Source organism: Oncorhynchus gorbuscha, linkage group LG24, assembly GCF_021184085.1.
Source record: "Oncorhynchus gorbuscha isolate QuinsamMale2020 ecotype Even-year linkage group LG24, OgorEven_v1.0, whole genome shotgun sequence".
In the NCBI taxonomy this organism is placed as follows: domain Eukaryota; kingdom Metazoa; phylum Chordata; class Actinopteri; order Salmoniformes; family Salmonidae; genus Oncorhynchus; species Oncorhynchus gorbuscha.
Window position 1 is genome coordinate 52,165,001 of NC_060196.1, and position 21,954 is coordinate 52,186,954.

General features: G+C 45.6%; 1 protein-coding gene across 1 annotated transcript in view; it reads right to left on the reverse strand.

Moving 5' to 3' along the window:
• Positions 1–426: 426 nt before the first annotated feature.
• The window catches only part of lg24h18orf21 (linkage group 24 C18orf21 homolog), a 22,233-nt gene continuing 705 nt past the window's right edge, over positions 427–21,954 (reverse strand). Inside the window, exons 2-5 of the mRNA XM_046327773.1 lie at positions 16,005–16,027; positions 15,239–15,450; positions 2,446–2,684; positions 427–1,682 (exon numbers count right to left, since the gene is read on the reverse strand). Of these exons, the coding sequence (XP_046183729.1) occupies positions 1,529–1,682; positions 2,446–2,684; positions 15,239–15,450; positions 16,005–16,027 (628 nt within the window). The 3' untranslated portion in view covers positions 427–1,528. The remainder of the gene's footprint in view (positions 1,683–2,445; positions 2,685–15,238; positions 15,451–16,004; positions 16,028–21,954) is intronic.

Below are 21,954 nucleotides of genomic sequence, written 5' to 3' on the forward strand. Positions count from 1 at the left end.
TCTTTGGAGAGACCTGAAAATAGCTGTGCAGCGACGCTCCCCATCCAACCTGACAGAGCTTGAGAAGATCTGCAGAGAAGGATGGGAGAAACTCCCCAAATACAGGTGTACCAAGCTTGTAGCGTCATAACCAAGACTCAAGGCTGTAATTGCTGCCAAAGGGCCTTAAAGTACTTAGTACAGAGTCTGAATTCTTTTGTAAATGTGATGTTTTTTAAATGTATTTTATTAAAGTAGAAAAAAATGTCTACCCGTTTTTGCTTCGTCATTATGGGATATTGTGTGTAGATTGATTAGGGGAAAAAAAAACAAATGTATCCATTTTAGAGTAAGGCTGTAACCTAACAGTGTGGAAAATGTCAAGGGGTCTGAATACTTTCTGAAGGCACAGTATCTTCATGAGTTCTATCATTCAACACAGTCATATTTACATTGAGAAAGTTTATTTCAGAGAAGCAAAGTGTAGAAGGAATATACATGTGAGGTAATTCAGGATTATATGCAATGATACAGACCCACACATTGGATTAATTACAACCAAAGAAAATCTTTGTTATAAATTGTGTTGGATCAAAGCAGCCATTACAACATGCAGTCTAATAGTAATTGTGAATATGAACTTACTAAAAGATCAAATGAAAACCATCAATAACAAGAAACAGAACTATTGTAAAATAAAAAAATGTAGTTAAATCGCGTCACAAGTTTCAGGCCTATCGCCTATTTCATTATAAACAGTTGATGTGTCCGATTCACCCAAATATGATTCTCAAAACCATCAGTAAACAAACATGTGTTTGGCACCGTGATCATAAGATAGTAAGAAATGATCAGCCCTACCTGGCTGGTGATCTAACAAGAGGGAGAGCTTCAAGAAGACATGCCTTGTGGAGTTCCACAAAATAAACCCAGAAAAAAATACAAACCAGAGGACAACAACCAAGTAATAAAGTAGTATGAAAGTCAAGCATTAACTAAGTCCTATTTATCAGAACTGTGATTGTAAACAAATAAAAAATCACCCTCTCAATCAAAACATCCTAGAACTCCAAACCATTTATTTTGCTTGCCTCATCATAAATGCCATGGAAGAGAAGGGTGAGCTTTGCTTCCTATGCCAATCCCACCATCCAGTTGGGACAGTGGAATTCCTGAGTGGTGTGGGACCATTCCCAGTTGGGACAGTGGAATTCCTGAGTGATGTGGTGATGTGGGACCATTCCCAGTTGGGACAGTGGAATTCCTGAGTGATGTGGTGGTGTGGGACCATTCCCAGTTGGGACAGCTCTACAGAAGGGGGACATCAGGGGCAGTTGGGGGGTGGCATGTGAAGAAAAAAAACATGCCCCTTTAATTCTCTCAACAGGTGGCGCTGTGGCACTTATTGACTGACAGCCGACTCCTCCCCCCTATAGCCTTGTTGTTCTGAATTCCAGCAGGACCATTCTAAGCAGGCCAGAGAGAGACTGGTTCAGTGTCATGGCTGACTCTTGGGCCCATGCAACGGAGCCCAGTGTTTGTCAGTCATTCAGAGGGAGGAGAGGAAGTCTTTGAGTCCTCCCTTGGTCTTGGTCTTTTGGTTGTCCTCCAGCATGAGGAACCTCTTGAGGCGGGAGAAGGCAAACTTCTTCACACTTGCGAGCTTTGAGGCCGAGGAGGAACCGGGGGTCTTAGAGGTTGACCTGAAAATACAGGAATACTGTCAGAATCTGCAAGCTGACACTGATTAAAGGTTACAGAGCGACTGCCTTTAAAAAGCAACACATTCTTTGATAACAGCCTGTGTGGCATCAATATGAGTCAGAAACAGTTATTCTAGTGTCAAAATTGACTAATGTAAATAGGATAATCTTCCTCATAAGATCAGTCTGGTCTAAAATGGAGTTCGGAACATCTGTGCGTCACAACAGGTAAATTAAGGTTGGGTTTTGATGTGACGATGTTCATTTGTCCGCTTACATGGGGCGAACAGCTGCGGTGATTAGTCTCTATCCAATCGCATCGACAGTGAGACAGACCTGCCCAGCAGCTCCGACTTTGTTTTCATCAGAGTTTTGAGAAATTGCTTACTTAGATGTACAATTGCTCAACTAAAACATCATTGGCGAAAACTTCAAAATGAATGACAGATTTCTTAGTTATATTAAATGAATTCTGGGGATTTTGAGTAAGTGAAATAGGCTTCTACAGTGTCTCATATGAGAGACGAACATCATTAACCAAATGCGTAATTCATCAGGTAACACCTCCAAGATTGAAATCAATCGTTTCTAAATCGCTGTGTTCAGTCACCACACAGTGGCCATCAGTTGAGTGATACCATCTATTGCCCTCACATCTCAAGAAGTCCCTTAAAATGCAGATTTTTAGCTAAGCGAGATTTAGTCAATAGAAATAAAAATGGGTAACATTTGAGGTACCGGTGGCCTGGTATGGTTTGTTTACCTTGGCGTACTGCAGGGCGTCTTGTCTTTGGAGGCGTTGGTTCTGTTGGTGGACTGGGGAGTCTTGTGTTTGGAGGCAGACTTTGGGATGCCCATGGTGTTGGTTCTGTTGGTGGACTGGGGAGTCTTGTGTTTGCCTGCGCTCCAGGGGGTGCAGTGGCTCTTGGAGAGAGTGGCTATGAAGTTCCTGTTGACGCCGTTATGCTTGGACGTGCTGTTACAGGTGTGGCATGTAACCACCTGGGACGGCGAGAGGAGGAATGGAGTAAATTAGAAGTAATGATGTCTCTATTTACAGGTGGATTCACACAGGGAACATGATTCTCATGTGGAGATGACACAACGTGTCTCAAAAACAATTCTGGACGTTAATGTTTGCAAGTGACTAACCAAAAGTGGTTCACTCCGAGATGAAATCAAATTTGATTGGTCACACACACATGGTTAGCAGATGTTAATGCGAGTGTAGCGAAATGCTTCTAGTTCCAACAGTTCCGTAATATCTAACAATTCCAAACAACTACCTAATACACACAAATCTAAAAGGGGTGAATGAGAATATGTACATAAATATATGGATGAGCAATGGCCGAGCGGCACAGGCAAGGTGCAGTAGAAGGTATAAAATACAGTATATACATGTGATATGAGTAATGTAAGATATGTAAACACTATTAAAGTGGCATCCAATTTGTAAGTCGCTCTGGATAAGAGCGTCTGCTATATGACTTAAATGTTAATGTAAATCGTTTAAAGTGACTAGTGATCCATTTATTAAAGTGTCCAGATATTGGGTCTTAATACAGTATATACATTAACTCCCAGATTAACTCCCTGGGCACCAGGAGCACACAGGCCCGGTCTCCCTGTGCTGAAAACCCACATCCAGACCACTTTTTTTCCATTCACACGTCAATAGAAACAGGATGACGATCATGATTGTGTTTTGACAGGTTATTGGGCTTAGCCTATTTTCAGCAGCTACACAGCCCCAGATGTCTAAATATAACCGTTTCTCTGATACACAGAATCACATCAATATTCCATACAACTACAGATGAAGTGCAATCCAATGCACTTTCAGAGCCTGGGTGGGTCACCTGCAGACTGCCCCATTCTGTCCATCCCATCGATTGCACTAACAAAATGTCCCCTGAGACCTGAGTGCAGAGGGGCCAGGGTGAGAGGCCAGAGTGAGAGGCCAGGGTGAGAGGCCAGGGTGAGAAGCCAGAGGGGCCAGGGTGAGAGGCCAGAGGGGCCAGGGTGAGAGGCCAGGGTGAGGGGCCAGGGTGAGAGGCCAGGGTGAGAGGCCAGGGTGAGAGGCCAGAGGGGCCAGGGTGAGAGGCCAGAGGGGCCAGGGTGTAAGGCCAGAGTGAGAGGCCAGGGTGAGGGGCCAGGGTGCGAGGCCAGTGGGGCCAGGGTACGAGGCCAGAGGGGCCAGGGTACGAGGCCAGAGGGGCCAGGGTGCCAGAGGGGCCAGGCCAGAGGGGCCAGGGTGAGAGGCCAGGGTGAGGGGCCAGGGTGAGAGGCCAGAGTGAAAGACCAGAGTGAGAGGCCAGAGTGCGAGGCCAGGGTGCGAGGCCAGAGGGGCCCGGGTGAGAGGCCAGGGTGAGAGGACAGAGGGGCCAGGGTGAGAGGACAGAGGGGCCAGGGGGCGAGGCCAGAGGGGCGAGGCCAGAGGGGCCAGGGTGCGAGGCCAGAGGGGCCAGGGTGCGAGGCCAGAGGGGCCAGGGTGCGAGGCCAGAGGGGCCAGGGTGCGAGGCCAGAGGGGCCAGGGTGAGAGGCCAGATTGCGAGGCCAGAGGGGCCAGGGTGAGAGGCCAGGGTGAGGGGCCAGGGTGAGAGGCCAGAGGGGCCAGGGTGAGAGGCCAGAGGGGCCAGGGTGAGGGCCAGGGTGAGGGCCAGGGTGAGAGGCTAGGGTGAGGGGCCAGGGTGAGAGACCAGGGTGAGAGGCCAGGGTGAAAGACCAGGGTGAGAGGCCAGGGTGAAAGACCAGAGTGAAAGGCCAGAGTGAAAGGCCAGGGTGCGAGGCCAGGATGAGAGGCCAGAGGGGCCAGGGTGAGAGGCCAGAGGGGCCAGGGTGAGAGGCCAGAGGGGCCAGGGTGAGAGGCCAGAGGGGCCAGGGTGAGAGGCCAGAGGGGCTAGGGTGAGAGGACAGAGAAGCTACTGTGTGACAGAGGGCTAAAAGGAGAAGGCGCTCATATAACCTGAGTGACGCAGGCAACCAGAGGCCCGACTCAGTCACCCCCAACCCCCCTTCTCACAGCAGACAATTACTTGTAAGACTTGTCTCAGGAGGAAAACATTGGCTTACTAAACTCAGTTTCTCTCTGCATCTATCCTATATCTAGGTTACAAAATGGCCTGTATGTGTAATATGGACTTTCAAGCATGTCCTCTTGTTGTGCTTCTACAGCAAATATTGTGTGCAAGTAAACAAAAATGCAATGCAATCTAGACCTAACAGATGTACTGTATGGCTTTGGTAATGCACTATTTGAACATCACTGACAAGCACATGCCTAATGACATCCCAAACCCTCTGATACCGACACTAATTCATTTCCCTAAGGAAAACTGCATGCATCCATAGATGTTCCGAAACAGAAACAAATCACGCAGTGTCATAAGATTCCAAGTCAGGCTGTTGACAGTGCTGAATGCTGATTCTGTGGAAAAACTCCAAGATACAAAGCCATGTTGCTGCTGAGATTTGATTTGGCAGAGTAGAGTTTCACTGAACCAGTGATTACCTGAGTGAGAATGTTTACTACTGAGCCCTGGGTGTCCAGCCTTATAAAGCAGAGAGAAGCACAGAGGTCGAGTCCATCCGGAGCCCAACAGCTAGCCAGCCAATCGATCAACAGAAGGGGGTGGAGCCTGCAGATGGGTTGACTGTTGTCACTGGCAACAGTCATATATATCTATATATACACCCTCCAGGAAAACTCTGGATTAAAGTGCTGGGGAAAAAAACACTATGAAAACAGAGCGAAAATCTTGGATACCCTGAAAGCATTTAGCCGGGTTTGGTAAGGCCATATATGGAAGTTAGTCAATGTTGATATGCCCTAAAACGCACAACAATAAGGGGTGTCATTTTCATATATCATCATAGGCAGGGGACTCCAGACAGAGAAATGACTATTTTGACCATATTTGTTCAATCCATTTGAAAGGAATAGAAACACAATATGGATACCGTCATAGTGTTTGGCTAGTAGGTCGTTGATAGTGATGTTGAACATAGCTGGTGCACCATTGATGCACCTCTGCATTTGTGAAGATAATCATTGATGAGGCTTTGTGAGAGGCCTGCATCCAGCAACCTCACAGGTCTCATGACCTATTTTCTGCAGCTGTTTCAGTACAGCGCTGGAGAGAGAGAGAGAGAGAGAGAGAGAGAGAGAGAGAGAGAAAGGGAGAGGAAAACTCCACTGAACTAGTTTCAATGTTTGGAATCACTTTGGAGTTTGTGTATTTTGGGGTAAACTGCACACAGAGACAATAAAAGGTCTTCACCAGTTCATCTGACTGAGGAAGTAGATTAAGGGCCTCATTGCCAACATCCGGAAGTATCCCTTTAATCCTACATTTCAAATCATTAAGGAGTTTGAGAGCCCTATGACAGAGAGCGGCCATGGGGGTGGGTGTGTTTAGGGTGCCCAGGTACCTGTGGTGGATAGGTTAACATCATCAGCTGGCAGGCGATTACAAACCTCTATCTAGTGTGTCATGACAGCGCCTAAGAAAAGTTTCTTTTGCCCAGTGATAATTTGCACTTGGTCTGGTATGAACAATTGTTAAAGAGAACAGCTAGGCTTTTATCTCCCTCATCTAACTTAGCTCTACCTTTAACCAAATCATAAATCTACAATGAGAATAAAGACAACACACTAACCCTCCTCCAGAAAGACCAATCAATTAGGCCTAAACGTTTGTCGAATAGTGACGAGAATCATGATACCAACTCAAAATCTTGCCCAATCATCATCATCTATCGAATTGACCCCTAATCCATGTATCGTCTGTGTGCTGAGTACCTACACGTGAGACACTGGCTGAGGACATTGAGCGCAGTGCTTTCATCATTCTCATTCTATTCTGTTGATTCTGGCTACAGGGGTACAGACCTAGAGCGGTCTAGCTAGCAGCATGTAGACAGGGTATGTAGACTGAGGGGTCTAGACATCTGATAGTTTGCCAGGGATCAGGATATACAACACCTAATATGGGCAGGCCAACCATTTGAAGGGCAAACAAAACCACACAGAGGCGTCAATAAAAGACCAAAAAGATGAACCCTTCATCAGTGAGTATGAACAAAAACGTGACTAGACAAAGGTCACCAATTTATGACCGAAAGTTGACCACTGCAAATGTCAATCTCCTCGAGCCACCAAATGAAGAGCAAAAGTAAACCCTTTTTTTCACCATCCCAGAATGTCTGTCCATCACTTGACTGAAAAAAAATCATGCCTAGAGAAAACTAATCAATTCATGACCAATAACTTGGCTGAACTGCAGGTGCAATCTATGCACTGTATATAAACAATTAAAGAGGCCTTGTGATGAAATGAGCTCAACGTCTATTAACTCCAGTGTCAGGTTACAGTGGTGATGAGCGGTAACTCGTGTGGGCCCCATACAATCCTTCACCATCCATTCCCTAGCAACATGGACTATTGGGTAAAGTTTCCCCTACGTACAGGTCTAGGATCAGCTCACCCAATCCAAACCATTAGATCAGAGTCTATCTTGGGAGTAAGTTCACCCTACTCCGCAGCAGACCTCCAGAGAGACCGGTCAAGTTTGTAATTTCTTTATAGCACATAGCCTAGATCCTTCTGGACTGACGATCAGGCTTTGAAATGTCAACAGCACCTGCTGGTACTTTTAGACTTTAAATGATGCGATCAGCAGCAAAATACCCTGGTTCTTTTTGACAGCACAAACAGATCTGGGACCAGATCAACAAAATATACCACAGATATTGTCTATGTGAACAGGGGTCAAAAGAAAATGTCTGTTCTCCTTGCATATTCCACAAGTTATTTTCCTTTGATCTAAATACAAAACATACAATTGATGAGTGCTCTGGTCAGTGTTGAGAGGAGTCCAGCCACAGCTCAACACCTGTCTGTCAGTCACCTGTCTGAGTAGAAGAGGAACTCTGAACATGATCAACCACGAAGCTACAGTGTGGACTGGTCCCAAGGCTACCGGTGTTTCACACTTTCCACCAACGCAGGCACTCTGGCAAGTTGCACACACATTGAGTAAATGTACCTACAAACTCAATGACCGACAGCCAGCCACACCGGACCACAAATATAAGCCACATTATGCACACTGATACATATATAGGAAAACACACACCTACACAGAGAAGCACATTAAAACACATGCATGCTGACAAACACACACAATCCTGCAGATGGGCTTTTTGTTTTCTATTAATTGGGGCGGCAGGTATTCTAGTGGTTAGAGCGTTGGACTAGTAACCGAAAGGTTGCTAGATCGAATCCCCAAGCTGACAAGGTAGAAATCTGTTGTTCTGTCCCTGAACAAGGCAGTTTACCCACTGTTCCTAGGCCGTCATTGAAAATAAGAATTTGTTCTTAACGGACTTGCCTAGTTAAATAAAACATTGGCAGATCTCCATAAATACTAATCGCCTTTTTCTCTCTACCCAACATCCCTCTCTCTCTCTCTCTCCACCAGCCCTCCCTGTGCTACCCCAGGCCAGGCTGGTTGCTATGCTGACCTGGTATCTGGGGCTCCAACAGGCATCATTGCCCTTGAGGATGCTGACAGATGCATAACGGGCTGGCTTTATCCAGATGTGGACTTCATGAGGTTTTCATTTCCAGAGGTAATGACAAGTGGTCAGAGTGGCACGTGTTGAATGGAAACAGGATGGAGTCTGGGTCCTTAACATTGCACCTGTGTCAAAATGAGTGCATTATGTAGAGGATATAGGGTGCCATGTTGGAGGCAGACAGTATTGTAGAAGGGCATTGACAGAATCTGTTGTGATGTAGGAAGGGGCTCAAACAACATGCCCACCCTCCTGGATGCCCTTCTACAGAGTGGGGGCAGAGGGGTACCTGGTTGGCATGCCAGAGTGGGGGCAGAGGGGTACCTGGTTGGCATGCCAGAGTGGGGGTACCTGGTTGGCAGAGGGGGGGCAGAGGGGTACCTGGTTGGCATGCCAGAGTGGGGGCAGAGGGGTACCTGGTTGGCATGCCAGAGTGGGGGCAGAGGGGTACCTGGCTGGCATGATGGAGTGGGGGCAGAGGGGTACCTGGTTGGCATGTCAGAGTGGGGGCACCTGGTTGGCATGCCAGAGTGGGGGCAGAGGGGTACCTGGTTGGCATGCCAGAGTGGGGGCAGAGGGGGGCAGAGGGGTACCTGGTTGGCATGCCAGAGTGGGGAGGGTACAGAGGGGGGCAGAGGGGTACCTGGTTGGCATGCCAGAGTGGGGGCAGAGGGGTACCTGGTTGGCATGCCAGAGTGGGGGCAGAGGGGTACCTGGTTGGCATGCCAGAGTGGGGGCAGAGGGGTACCTGGTTGGCATGCCAGAGTGGGGGCAGAGGGGTACCTGGTTGGCATGCCAGAGTGGGGGCAGAGGGGTACCTGGTTGGCATGCCAGAGTGGGGGCAGAGGGGTACCTGGTTGGCATGCCAGAATGGGGGCAGAGGGGTACCTGGTTGGCATGCCAGAATGGGATAGTGTAAGTCCTAGATTAGAATTCTAGTGGATTTATGTTAAGAAGCAAAGTGAAAACAGCATCGTTGTCATCAACATTGATGCATGTGCTGTATCGACCATACAGACTGAAGTGGCACGGAGAGAAAGAGCGGAAAGAGATGACTCAAGTAGCGAAGTAAACTATAAAAATTGACATTACACACGGCGTATCACATTTAACAAACCAAACATTCAAATACCGGTATAGGAGGAAAAGTAAAAACCCAAACCGGTCTCTGCATTAATACAGGTATATCATAAAATACAGCATACCTCCAAGCCATAGAGACACTACAACCCTACATAAAGAGACCTAAGACAACAAGCATGGAAGCAACACCACATGGTAGCAACATTATAGGGCACAGACAACAGTACAAAAGGCAAAAAGGTAGACAATACATCACATGAAAACAGCCACAACTGTCATTAAGAGTGTCCATGATTGAGTCTTTGAATGAAGAAATGGAGATAAAACGGTCTTAATCTTAAATTGAAGAAGTTTTGACCCACCAAGACTCTTCCTAGAGCTGGCCGCCTGGAGAGGAAAGGCCTTGGTCAGGGAGGTGACCAAGAACCTGTTGGTCACTGACAGAGCTCCAGAGTTCCTCTGCGGAGATAGAACCTTCCAGAAGGACAACCATCTCTGCAGCACTCCACCAATCAGGCTTTTATGGTGGTGGCCAGACGGAAGCAACTCCTCAGTAAAAAGGCACATGACAGGTTGTTTGGAGTTTGCCAAAAGGCACCTAAAAACTCAAGATTCTAAGGTCTGATGAAACCAAGATTGAACTCTTTGGCCTGAATGCCAAGAATCACGTCTGGAAGAAACCTGGCACCATCCCTATGGTGAAGCATGGTGGTGGCAGCATCATGCTGTGGGGATGTTTTTCAGCAGCAGGGACTGGGAGACTAGTCAGGATTGAAGAAAAATAAACAGAGAAAAGTACATAGATCCTGGATGAAAACCTGCTCCAGAGTGCCCAGCACCTGACTGGGGTGAAGGTTCACCTTCCAACAAGACAACGACCCTAAGCACACAGCCAAGACAATGCAGGAGTGACTTCGGTACATGTCTCTGAATGTCCTTGAGTGGCCCAGCCAGAGCCTGGACTTGAATCCGATAGAACAGCTCTGGAAAGATATGAAAATAGCTGTGCAGCAATGCTCCCCATTCAACCTGACAGAGCTTGAGAGGATCTGGCAGAGAAGAATGAAAGAAATTCCCCAAACACAGGTGTGCCAAGCTTGTAGCATCATACCCAAGAAGAGTCAATGCAGTAATCGCTGCCAAAGGTGCTTTAACAAAGTACTGTTCATCTAAAACGCCCCGAAAGCAGTCACCCTCCCATCTCCCGGTGTCATCTTGCTGTTTCCACCCTCTCCGGGTGTCAAAGCCCTATGTTGCACTTCTCTAAGGTCCCGTGCGACGGGGAAACAAGTGACACAGCAGCCAGGTTCCATTGACCCAGGTAAGCATCAATGAAAAACTCAATCCTTGCAGCGTGTAATGGAATCGGCAGCTATAGAAGAAATGTTCAAAACATCAACATATTTATCTGCTCGACAGGTGGATTTTTACTTTTGTCTTTATTGCAACAAAAGATGATTAAATGTGTTTTTCGAATAAATTCTGATTGCCAAATCATTTTGACGGTGTGCTCCACCACACATTTATCTATAAATGCCTACTGCTTGCAAAATCCTATTCAAATTAATGTTTTTTTTGTATTGTCCTGACTTTGAAGAATCCCTGACGTGCTTCACCTTGCTTTTCTGATTGGCTGGATGAAAGTTTCACCATCCAACTATTACACATCTACAGGAGTAAAAGATTCACAGTGGCACGGACTGTAGCAAACATTTCCTCATCTCTCTGCACCAGTTGCATAGATACACCTGATTTTTAAAAAAGACCCACGAGCTTCACATCAGACAGAATTCCTCTTGAAACCTGGGGGCAACTAATGTGGAGTGATATACAATCAAGGGGCTTTACACCAGGAGATAAAAATACATGAGTAACTAGGCTACATATAACTGAATATAATGTAGCCTGTGTGTGTAACCACAAGAACTCTAAAAGGGCATTCGCTCAACACTATACAGAAGCTGTAACTAGAAAATAGATCTATAACTTCATTATACTAAAATACTTCCTACATTTACTGGCCAAATGGCCTAGTGAATGCCACTAACCAAGTCCTACTCAACAGCCATATAGGCCTAGGAAACATCTCCACTAATACTAAAATTACAAACAGAAATGAGACACAAAAACAAAGCCCTCTTAAAGCTGGGATCTGTGACCCTTCATCTCGCTCTCCTTACATTATTTATCACCCTCTTCCTGAGCGAAAGACTTCTGTTGGCAAAGAATGACAAGGAGGGAGGGGGGTTGTGGAGTAAGAGAGAGGGTGATAAATCTAATCTTCCTGTCCGTCTCATCGGCAGCTCCCACTAGAAGGTGTTGGCAAATGCCAGGAGAGAAGAGAGAGATAGGAGAGAGAGGATTCTTCCAATTATCTTCAGAGTGCCTCATCTGCTTTAAGGGTTATTCAGTACACTCACAACCACGCATGTCTATGGGGGCCTCGCACGTACACAGCTTGTGGAGCTCTGCTACTCACTGCTACTTTATGTCTGGCCGAGTGACCAGGGATCTCGAAGTTGAACGGTAAAAATATCTCTGCGAAAAATGCAGCTAAAGAGGATTAACTTACAAGTCAGACGAAAGGAGGGAAAATATCGACGTCTACACAATAGAGTTATTTTGTTCAGGAAGCTCATCCAGAGTAACAATTAATTCATACTGATAATGAAGCCACTTGCTCTAGTACTGTTCAAATACACAGCGCTTTCTCTGGATGAAACTAACGCACATTTGAAGTGAAGTAAACCACACTTCAGGAGAGGTCATTGGTCCCAAAAAACTACCTACAGAGATAAAGCAATACAGATATCTAGCGGTATAATTTCCACTTGTGTACCTTTTGCAACCGAATTGGCCAAAATAACTACTCTCTCATCGAACTACTTGTGATCACAACTACATTGACTCTGACGTAACCTAAGCGTTACCTTTGACTTTGTCCCTCTCGGTCTCCACTAACTAAATGCTTTCTATATATAATAATAATAATAATAATAATATATGCCATTTAGCAGACGCTTTTATCCAAAGCGACTTACAGTCATGTGTGCATACATTCTACGTATGGGTGGTCCCGGGGATCGAACCCACTACCCTGGCATTACAAGCGCCATGCTCTACCAACTGAGCTACAGAAGGACCACTTTCTGTTCCTCTGTGATCGTCATCTAGCTGACCTATCAGGACCTGACCCTGGCTGCCTAGGGATTCCTCAGAGAGCCTGACCAGAGTGAGGACTGAGTCTCTACGGATCCAGAGCTGCATACCAAACAAGACCTGTTCCTCAGTGAGCCTGACCAGAGTGAGTCTCTACGGGTCCAGAGCTGCATACTAAACAAGACCTGTTCCTCAGTGAGCCCGACCAGAGTGAGTCTCTACGGGTCCAGAGCTGCATACTAAACAAGACCTGTTCCTCAGTGAGCCCGACCAGAGTGAGGACTGAGTCTCTACGGATCCAGAGCTGCATACCAAACAAGACCTGTTCCTCAGTGAGCCTGACCAGAGTGAGGACTGAGTCTCTACGGATCCAGAGCTGCATACCAAACAAGACCTGTTCCTCAGTGAGCCTGACCAGAGTGAGGACTGAGTCTCTACGGATCCAGAGCTGCATACCAAACAAGACCTGTTCCTCAGAGAGCCTGACCAGAGTGAGGACTGAGTCTCTACGGATCCAGAGCTGCATACCGAACAAGACCTGTTCCTCAGTGAGCCTGACCAGAGTGAGGACTGAGTCTCTACGGATCCAGAGCTGCATACCAAACAAGACCTGTTCCTCAGTGAGCCTGACCAGAGCGAGTCTCTACGGATCCAGAGCTGCATACCAAACAAGACCTGTTCCTCAGTGAGCCTGACCAGAGTGAGGACTGAGTCTCTACGGGTCCAGAGCTGCATACCAAACAAGACCTGTTCCTCAGTGAGCCCGACCAGAGTGAGTCTCTACGGGTCCAGAGCTGCATACTAAACAAGACCTGTTCCTCAGTGAGCCTGACCAGAGTGAGGACTGAGTCTCTACGGATCCAGAGCTGCATACTAAACAAGACCTGTTCCTCAGTGAGCCTGACCAAAGTGAGGACTGAGTCTCTACGGGTCCAGAGCTGCATACCAAACAAGACCATGTAGAAGCACTGCAGTTACAAAGAAAGGCTTTATAAATTGATTGATTTATTGACATAGCAATCTGTTGGCTCGCACTCTGAGGGTTTCCCTCTACAAAGTTGATGGGAGACTAGTGGTTCGGAAGGGGAATAGCTGGCCACTGTACAGGAAAGGGGAGTACCCAACCTGAACACACTGGCAGTGACCAAAATCTGTCTTGCCTACCATGTACTGAAAGGTACTGTGTGCTTATCATACTACATACAATCACCTACTGTCAGCTGTTGTCAAACACGTTGTTGTGAAAACATGATTCTCTTCCTCAGTAGTGTGCAGCAAATTCTACTAGATGAAAAGCCTGAACGAATATGACATTGTGGAATTTAAAGAACACTACATTTTCAAAATTTCACTTACTATAAAACTTTTCATTTTGGCATACCCAAAAAAGGTATGGGACACTGCCAGTATGGGACACTGCCAGTGTGCATTAGATGCTGCCAGAGATATTCAATGAGGCAAAGTTTCGCCCGATATGAGTCTTCATTAAGCCATTTTCAGCTCCGATATCTAGAGGGCCTAGTCAAATCAAAATGGTACTTTCCTGATTCTGTGTCCCTGATGGAGAAAACTGCCCTCTGACCATGCTACTCTTGACATACACTATGTATACGCAAAAGTATGTGGAAACCCCATAAACATTTGTGGATACTGCTATTTCATGTTTCGATCGAGGCCCCTTAGTTCCTGTGAAGGGAAATCTTAACGCTACAGCATACTGTATAAGGACATTCTAGATTAATCTGTGCTTCCAACTTTGTGGCAACAGTTTGGGGAAGGCCCCTTCCTGTTTCAGCATGACAATGCCCCCAGGCACAAAGCGAGGTCCATACAGAAATGGTTTGTCGAGATCGGTGTGGAAGAGCTTGACTGGCCTCCACAGTGCCCTGACCTCAAACCCATCGAACGCTTTAGGGATTAATTGGAACGCCGACTACGAGCCAGGACTAATCACCCAACATCAGTGCCCGACCTCACTAATGCTCTTATAGCTGAATGGAAGAAAGTCCCCGCAGCAATGTTCCAACATCTAGTGAAAAGCCTTCCAAGAAGAGTGGAGGCTGTTATAGCAGCAAAGACGAGACAATCTCCATATTAATGCCCATGATTTTGAAATGTTAGACAAAAACATACTTTTGGTCATGTAGTGTAGTTTCCTTATCTGAACTGGCTTATCAGTGAAGTGGATGGAAACTGCAGAGGTAGAGACCAGGCACATAGAGAGGAAGAGGTGAAATGAGAGGGTTTACGCCGACCGAAATTAAGACCACAATTTTTGTATGGAGGTTAATGAGTGTCGTATTTGGTCAACAAAAAATGTAAATGTTAATTTGCTTAGTTGATCGAATAGAAGTTTTGTAATGTTTAGGTTGTTCCGAATGCACTGATAAGTCAACGCGCGGGGCAAAATAACAACAAAAGTTGTGCCCGTTGTCCACGCATGCATCTGCCCTCTCATTGGCTGGAGTGGTCCCACCTGATCTCGCCTCCTCCCGCCTGCCTTCCATCTGTGAGGACATGTATTTCCATTGTTAGAGCGGTTACTTAACGATCTTGTCAATATACTAGATAGTCTTTGGTCATATTCACTAAAAACGTAACAGAAAAAAAGAGACCAAAGCGGGAGGGGCTACCTGAACTTGTCCAATAAGAAACACTTGTTTTTGTTGCAATTTTTTTCTCCCTGTGGCAACACTTTTGTTACATTTTGCACAAATGAATACAAGTCTCACCAGAGCTGATGAGGAGCCCCGGAACCTCCGTAAGATGTCCATCTGAGCCAGGCTGAGCCTCTTGCCCTTGCCCTCCCTCCGCAACACGCTCTGCACCCTCACCGATGCATGCCGCTTGGGATGCAGCCGCATGCGGTGGTTGTCTGGGCGACGCCACTGGAAACAGAAGGGACAGAGCTCTTCTTCAGGGATGGGCTGGAACTTGGCTGGAGCTGGGAGAAGAGAAGAGGAGAGGGTCAAGCACAAGGAAGAATAAAGTACACATTGAGGGATGTGAAGTAATGTATGTGTTTATGGTACAGTCAAGTGGAGTATGAGGGTGTAGGTTAGGTCAGATGAAAAAAAATATGTGAACTATGGTAAAGGGAAATGTACAAATTATAACAGTGCTGAGGCCGTGGTCATATTTAACACAAAATAAACATTTGGGATAGAGTTGAGTGTCAAATGAAATATATTGAGTCCAGGGGATCATGAGTATGAAATAGTAAATAATTGTGATGATGAGAACTGTGCAGTACCGAGAGTGTGTGTCTCTCTCTCTCTCTCTGATGGGGACAGCTACCAGTACCCACCAGTGTAATTAACATGGGATTATCGTGTTTTCTTCCCTCATGCCTAGTGCCTACAGCACCATGTTGTATGTGCATTCTCATACCGTGCTGAAGCAATACGTGTGATGAGCATAGGATAAATGCAAGAGAAATAAACTAGCCTAAATTATAACTGACAAAATGATTTTGCCAAGGTTATAGCTACTTCTTACCTTTCATTCTCTGGTGTCTCCCCCTGAGAAACAAAAACACAGAAGAAAAGTTAGGTTTTTGTTGTGAAACAGCTGTCACTTCATTATTGATCTGCTTAGATAGAACAGTGTTTCATCTGAGGAGACTCTCCCATAGCTTGGAGTTTGTGTTTTCGCTTGTTTTTCTTTCACAACGCCTTGAGGGGCGTCAAATGCAGAGTTTGAAGGTGAAGTTTACTTTTCAAAAATTCTGCCAAACCTGAATTTGTAAGTTAATGTTGATTCATCTGTAAACTGAAGCAAGACTCAAGGTGTGTTTTGATACTCTTGAAACACTCTTACTAAACACTCCTATTCAGTGTTGAAAATGTAAACACAATTAACTTTTAACAAGTATGCCTAACTCCAAACACACTGCTAAGGGACATTTGCTATTGTGGAAAAAGTTTGCCAAGGGCTTCCAACCAAACATCCGGGAGAAAAGCAAACAAGGATTTATCTACAATAAGGGCTTCCCACCTCCCTGTTGTCTGGGCTTTGTCTCTACTGTCTGCCTCTTATTTTGGACAAACAGTTGACTAGGCCTTTCCTAAGTCACACTACAATTAGCCACAGTACACTACGCCAAAAGTGACTCATGATATTTGCAGTCAGGCAACAAACAGGGCAGCACGGAATGCAGCGAGAGATGGGATAGGGGGCCTCGCTTGGGGCTTTAATCTCACCCTGACCTGCCGAAGGACTGTCACGGAGACACTGACAGCGGTTTGCTAGTCACACACCGTGGCTATAGAGAGATGGGACTTTGGAACTGAAATCTGATGTTGGACAGCCTGACTCATGGCCAAGTCTCAGTAATGTCTCCAAACTACAGGCTTTAAGTCTTTAGATTAGGCTAGAGGGGAAGGGCTCGTGTCACAAACAGGGGGTCATGAGGGGGAGAAGAAGACGGTGGGAACAAGTGGCAGTGAGATGCAGGAAAAGTGCTGGATGAGAACAACTAGGCGACAGAATAGTCTTCCGACAGTTGAACAACGTGATTCCTCATACTCCTCTGTTGAACTAACCAGCTTGTTCACATAATGAATTGACATTAGATCATTCAAACAATACAGAAGAACATTTACACTTTTCTAGAAAACATGATCAACTTTGACTTCTTTTAACTTTGGGTCGATCATCTAATAACCAGAATGTAATATCTGAAAACCTTCAGAAGTGAGATCAACAGCAGTGACCTAATTCACATAACTACCAATCACTCCAATTAATACAAACACTTCCAAATGGCCCCATTTAGTCACCAAACTCCCGATCCCTCCTGTCTCAAGCCTCCAGTATTTATGCTGCAATAGTTTGTCGGGGGGCTTGGGTCAAACTGCTATATCTGGAGTATATCTCATGTCTTCTCCGGTGTGAATTTAAGTATGCTTCCTGTAATTCTCTCTCTCCCCTCCCCTCCTGGAGGACCTGAGTCCTGGGACCATGCCTTGGGACTACCTTGCCTAATGAATCCTTGCTGTCCACAGTCCACCTGGCTGTGCTGCTGCTCCAGTTTCAACTGTTCTGCCTGCGGCTATGGAACCCTGACCTGTTCACTGTACGTGCTACCTTGTCCCAGACCTACTGTTTTCGACTCTCTCTCTCTCTCTACCGCACCTGCTGTCTCTAACTCTGAATGATTGGCTAAGGAAAAACCGACTGACATTTACTCCTGTGATGCTGACCTGTTGAACCCTCAACAACCACTGTGATTATTATTATTTGACCATACTGGTCATTTATGAACATTTGAGCATCTTGGCTATGTTCTGTTATAATCTCCATCCAGGCACAGCCAGAAGAGGACTGGCCACCCCTCAGAGCCTGGTTCCTCTCTAGGTTTCTTCCTATGTTCCTACCTTTCTAGGGAGTTTTTCCTGGTCACTTCTACACCTGCATTGCTTGCTGTTTGGGGTTTTAGGATGGGTTTCTGTACAGCACTTTGAGATATCAGCTGATGTAAGAAGGGTTTTATAAATACATTTGATTGATTGTCTGCCTGGTAGAGGCTCAATGAAAGACATCCCATCCCACTGTCCAGATGAGCCCCTGGAGATACAGAAAGGGGGGGCTCTCTGCCATGCTAATCTAGTTAACATTCTTCACATGAATCTCCTTTAAATGCATACTTAGTGGAAGATAAACACTGGCCCCTACTACCCAGTTAGAGCAGGGCAAAGCCCACTTTAGGCCAGATGCTATCAACAAAGAGTTTAAAGTCTGGAAATCAGCAAGGCTCAGTCTCTGGGCCTCTATGGACATTTGATACAATCAGAGTGTGGAGGAGAGAGAGCAACGCCCTGTTTACTAATCAAACCTCAGAAATAATAACGCAGATGGTCCAATGCAACAGCTTGGCTAGAGTGGCAGGGGAAAAGAGGGTGAGGGATGGGGGCAAGCCCCCCCCCCCCCCCCCCCCTGGTGGCTCTACAGATGGCAAGGCCCACAACTGGAGATTGCACGGTGTAGGGCAGCAGTCTGGGTCTCACGTTATGGGTCGAGGCAGGCAGGGGAAGCTGGGAGAGGCGCAATTCCTCAGGGTCAAGGGGTGAGAGAAGGGAGGGGGTGACACTGACCAATGAGATGGGCAGGTGAGGGTTGGAGGGGGAAGGGTGGTGGGGAGAGAAGTCATCCACAGTGACACCAAAGTGCATCGGCGTTATGCCTGTGACGGTCTAACGAGCTGCTTTGGTCAGCCTGGCCACGGCCTGTCATAGCCCACATACGTCCCTCACTGGTTTTACAGGAAATATGAGTAATGACACGAACACTGGAAACAAACACTCCAGTGACACATGGCTGAAACCATAAGTGGAGACACAAACAGCAAGGAGGAACTTGAGGGAACCTTAAGTACGGTATGCAGGATGACTGATCTGTGGATAAATAAGATAATATTATTATTATTATTATAAATAAGATGATAGAATGTCTGTATTCTACACATCCTTACAGGACATGCCACCAAGTTGCTGTGTTGAGGATCCTTTTCTCCGTACTCTCGTGACAGCTAGTACACAACATTTGTTTCTGTGTTTTGTTCCTCATGTAACCTATAACAAGATATGGTACCAATGAGTAGCCGAACACACAATTGTAGACTTCACATGTAAGAAAGGTCAAATCATCTGTGCTTGAGTGTGGCCCAATGGGTAACACCGACCACAACTATAGTTCTCATAGTCTATATCCCTTAGCCTACATCCTATATCCCTTAGCCTTCCTCCTATATCCCTTAGCCTACATCCCTTAGCCTACATCCCTTATCCTACATCCCTTAGCCTACATCCCTTACATCCTAGCCTATCCTATATCCCTTAGCCTACATCCTATATCCCTTAGCCTACATCCCTTAGCCTACATCCTAGCCTATCCCTTAGCCTACATCCCTTAGCCTACATCCCTTAGCCTACATCCTATATCCCTTAGCCTACATCCTATATCCCTTAGCCTACATCCTATATCCCTTAGCCTACATCCTATATCCCTTAGTCTACATCCTATATCCCTTAGTCTACATCCTATATCCCTTAGTCTACATCCTATATCCCTTAGTCTACATCCTATATCCCTTAGTCTACATCCTATATCCCTTAGCCTACATCCCTTAAACTCCACTCTGGACCTCCAAGCCAGTTCCACTGCATGTTTTATTGTTCCCCTCTAATCAGGGACTGATTTAGACCTGGGACACCAGGTGGGTGATTCCTCTCTAATCAGGGACTGATTTAGACCTGGGACACCAGGTGGGTGATTCCTCTCTAATCAGGGACTGATTTAGACCTGGGACACCAGGTGGGTGATTCCTCACTAATCAAGGACTGATTTAGACCTGGGACACCAGGTGGGTTAATTAATGATAAGTTAGAACAGAAGAGCAGCAGGCTCCGGAGCTCTTGGCATAAAAGTATCCCTGGTCTATGTATTGCCAGAGTGCGGGGTTCACATCATGGTTATTTGTGTGCTGCATCTTCCCTATCAGTTTAACACATAAGGAGAATCTATTATCCTTTCAAAAAATAAAATCTCCAATCAGATTTTTTAAATAAAATGAATTAGACATTGTTTTTGGTGGAGTTCCCCTTGAATGGCTTAAAAAAGTATCCATCCATTCAACATATATAACCGTCCAGGCTTGGACAGCTGTGATATCAGTAGGACCTGTTCAACATATATAACCCTCCAGGCTTGGACAGCTGTGATATCAGTAGGACCTGTTCAACATATATAACCCTCCAGGCTTGGACAGCTGTGATATCAGTAGGACCTGTTCAACATATATAACCCTCCAGGCTTGGACAGCTGTGATATCAGTAGGACCTGTTCAACATATATAACCCTCCAGGCTTGGACAGCTGTGATATCAGTAGGTGATGTTCAACACATTTCCCATAAATCGGTTCTTTCCACAGAGACTCAGAAATCTGGATAAACTCTTAACGGGTAGCCTAAAAGTAACGTTCCTTAAATCCATCCTTAAATCCATCCGTAAATCTATCCCGACCGGGCCTTTTATTTTCATTTCCATTTTAAAATTCTACCACAGATTTTCTGGCTCAGGTGAGTGAGAGGAAAAACAGACCAAGGGATTCAGAGGTTACTGGCCCAGGCCCAACTCAAACACAGTCCACACTACAGCAGCCAGTGGCTTAGAGGATTGCTCCAGAAAATTACACGGGACTTTCTCTAACTTCAGTATAATGACATCATCATTCTGTGAAATCAAAAAGATGATGAAAATGGAATGAGTTCCTGTTTTGATTAGTGGGTCTCTATTTTTATTTTACCTTTATTTAACTAGGTAAGTCAGTTAAGAACAAATACTTATTTTCAATGACGGCCTAGGAACGGTGGGTTAACTGCCTTGTTCAGGGGCAGAACGACAGATTTTTATCTTGTCAGCTCAGGGATTCAATCTCGCAACCTTTCGGTTACTAGTCCAGTGCTCTAACCACTAGGCTATCGTCTCATCATCTCAGATGGTTCTGAAATCATTTCTGTACATAGTAACAGATATGATTAGCATTCCTGTTTTTTTTGTTAAAATATAATTAGATCACTGAGAAATTAAGCTAATTGATTGCAGACAAATTAGCCATTTTAATTTATAGGATTCAAATATTCAATAAAAATTGTACCCAACATCCGACTTCAACAAAACTTATTCCAATGAGTAAGACAAAGGAATCCCCCCAAAAATGTAAAATGCCACCCACAGACCCCCCACATCCCAGTCCAACAACCAGTGTCAGTTCTCTGTAGTATGATGCTGTGGCTTGTGGTATTTACTTCCCAATACTATGTAATGTAATTCCCTGTGAATCTGGAGAGTTCAAAAAATAAAAATTGAACCACTGTTCAGAGAAGTGTATCATTGAAGTCCCTTGCATTATTTACCATAAAGTAGTGTGAACATACCACGTTTTGACCACTAGATGCCACTGCTCCTGTATACCGCCACACTGTCCATGTTGCTGGTATAGTGTGTTTATTTAATAGAGCACCACATTTCCTTTTCAACTTTGGATAGAAAACCAATACATCTGTCTCATTATGAAAATAGATTGTCATCTTCACATTTCAAACCATTCCTGTATGAAAGCAATTCCGTTTTTCCTTCTTGGATATGAAGCATGAAAATCCTAATATAGTGACAAGCATTGGATTTGTGCCACAAATGATTGAGTGACAGACTGGCACCATTGTAGTGGTCTATCAGCTTCGATCGAGCTCCGGAGCAGCGAGCTCTTAGTAATGTCATGGCATTGATTTCCCGGGGGCTCAGGATGGCGAGCAGATAGCCAGAAGCACCAAGATGGTACGGCACAGTTTCTGGCGGCTGGGTTAGCTCATTAAGGCTGCCTGCTATTCGAATTGATGTATGCAAACATACAGGACAGGAGCATGCTAACTTTAAAAATGTGTATTA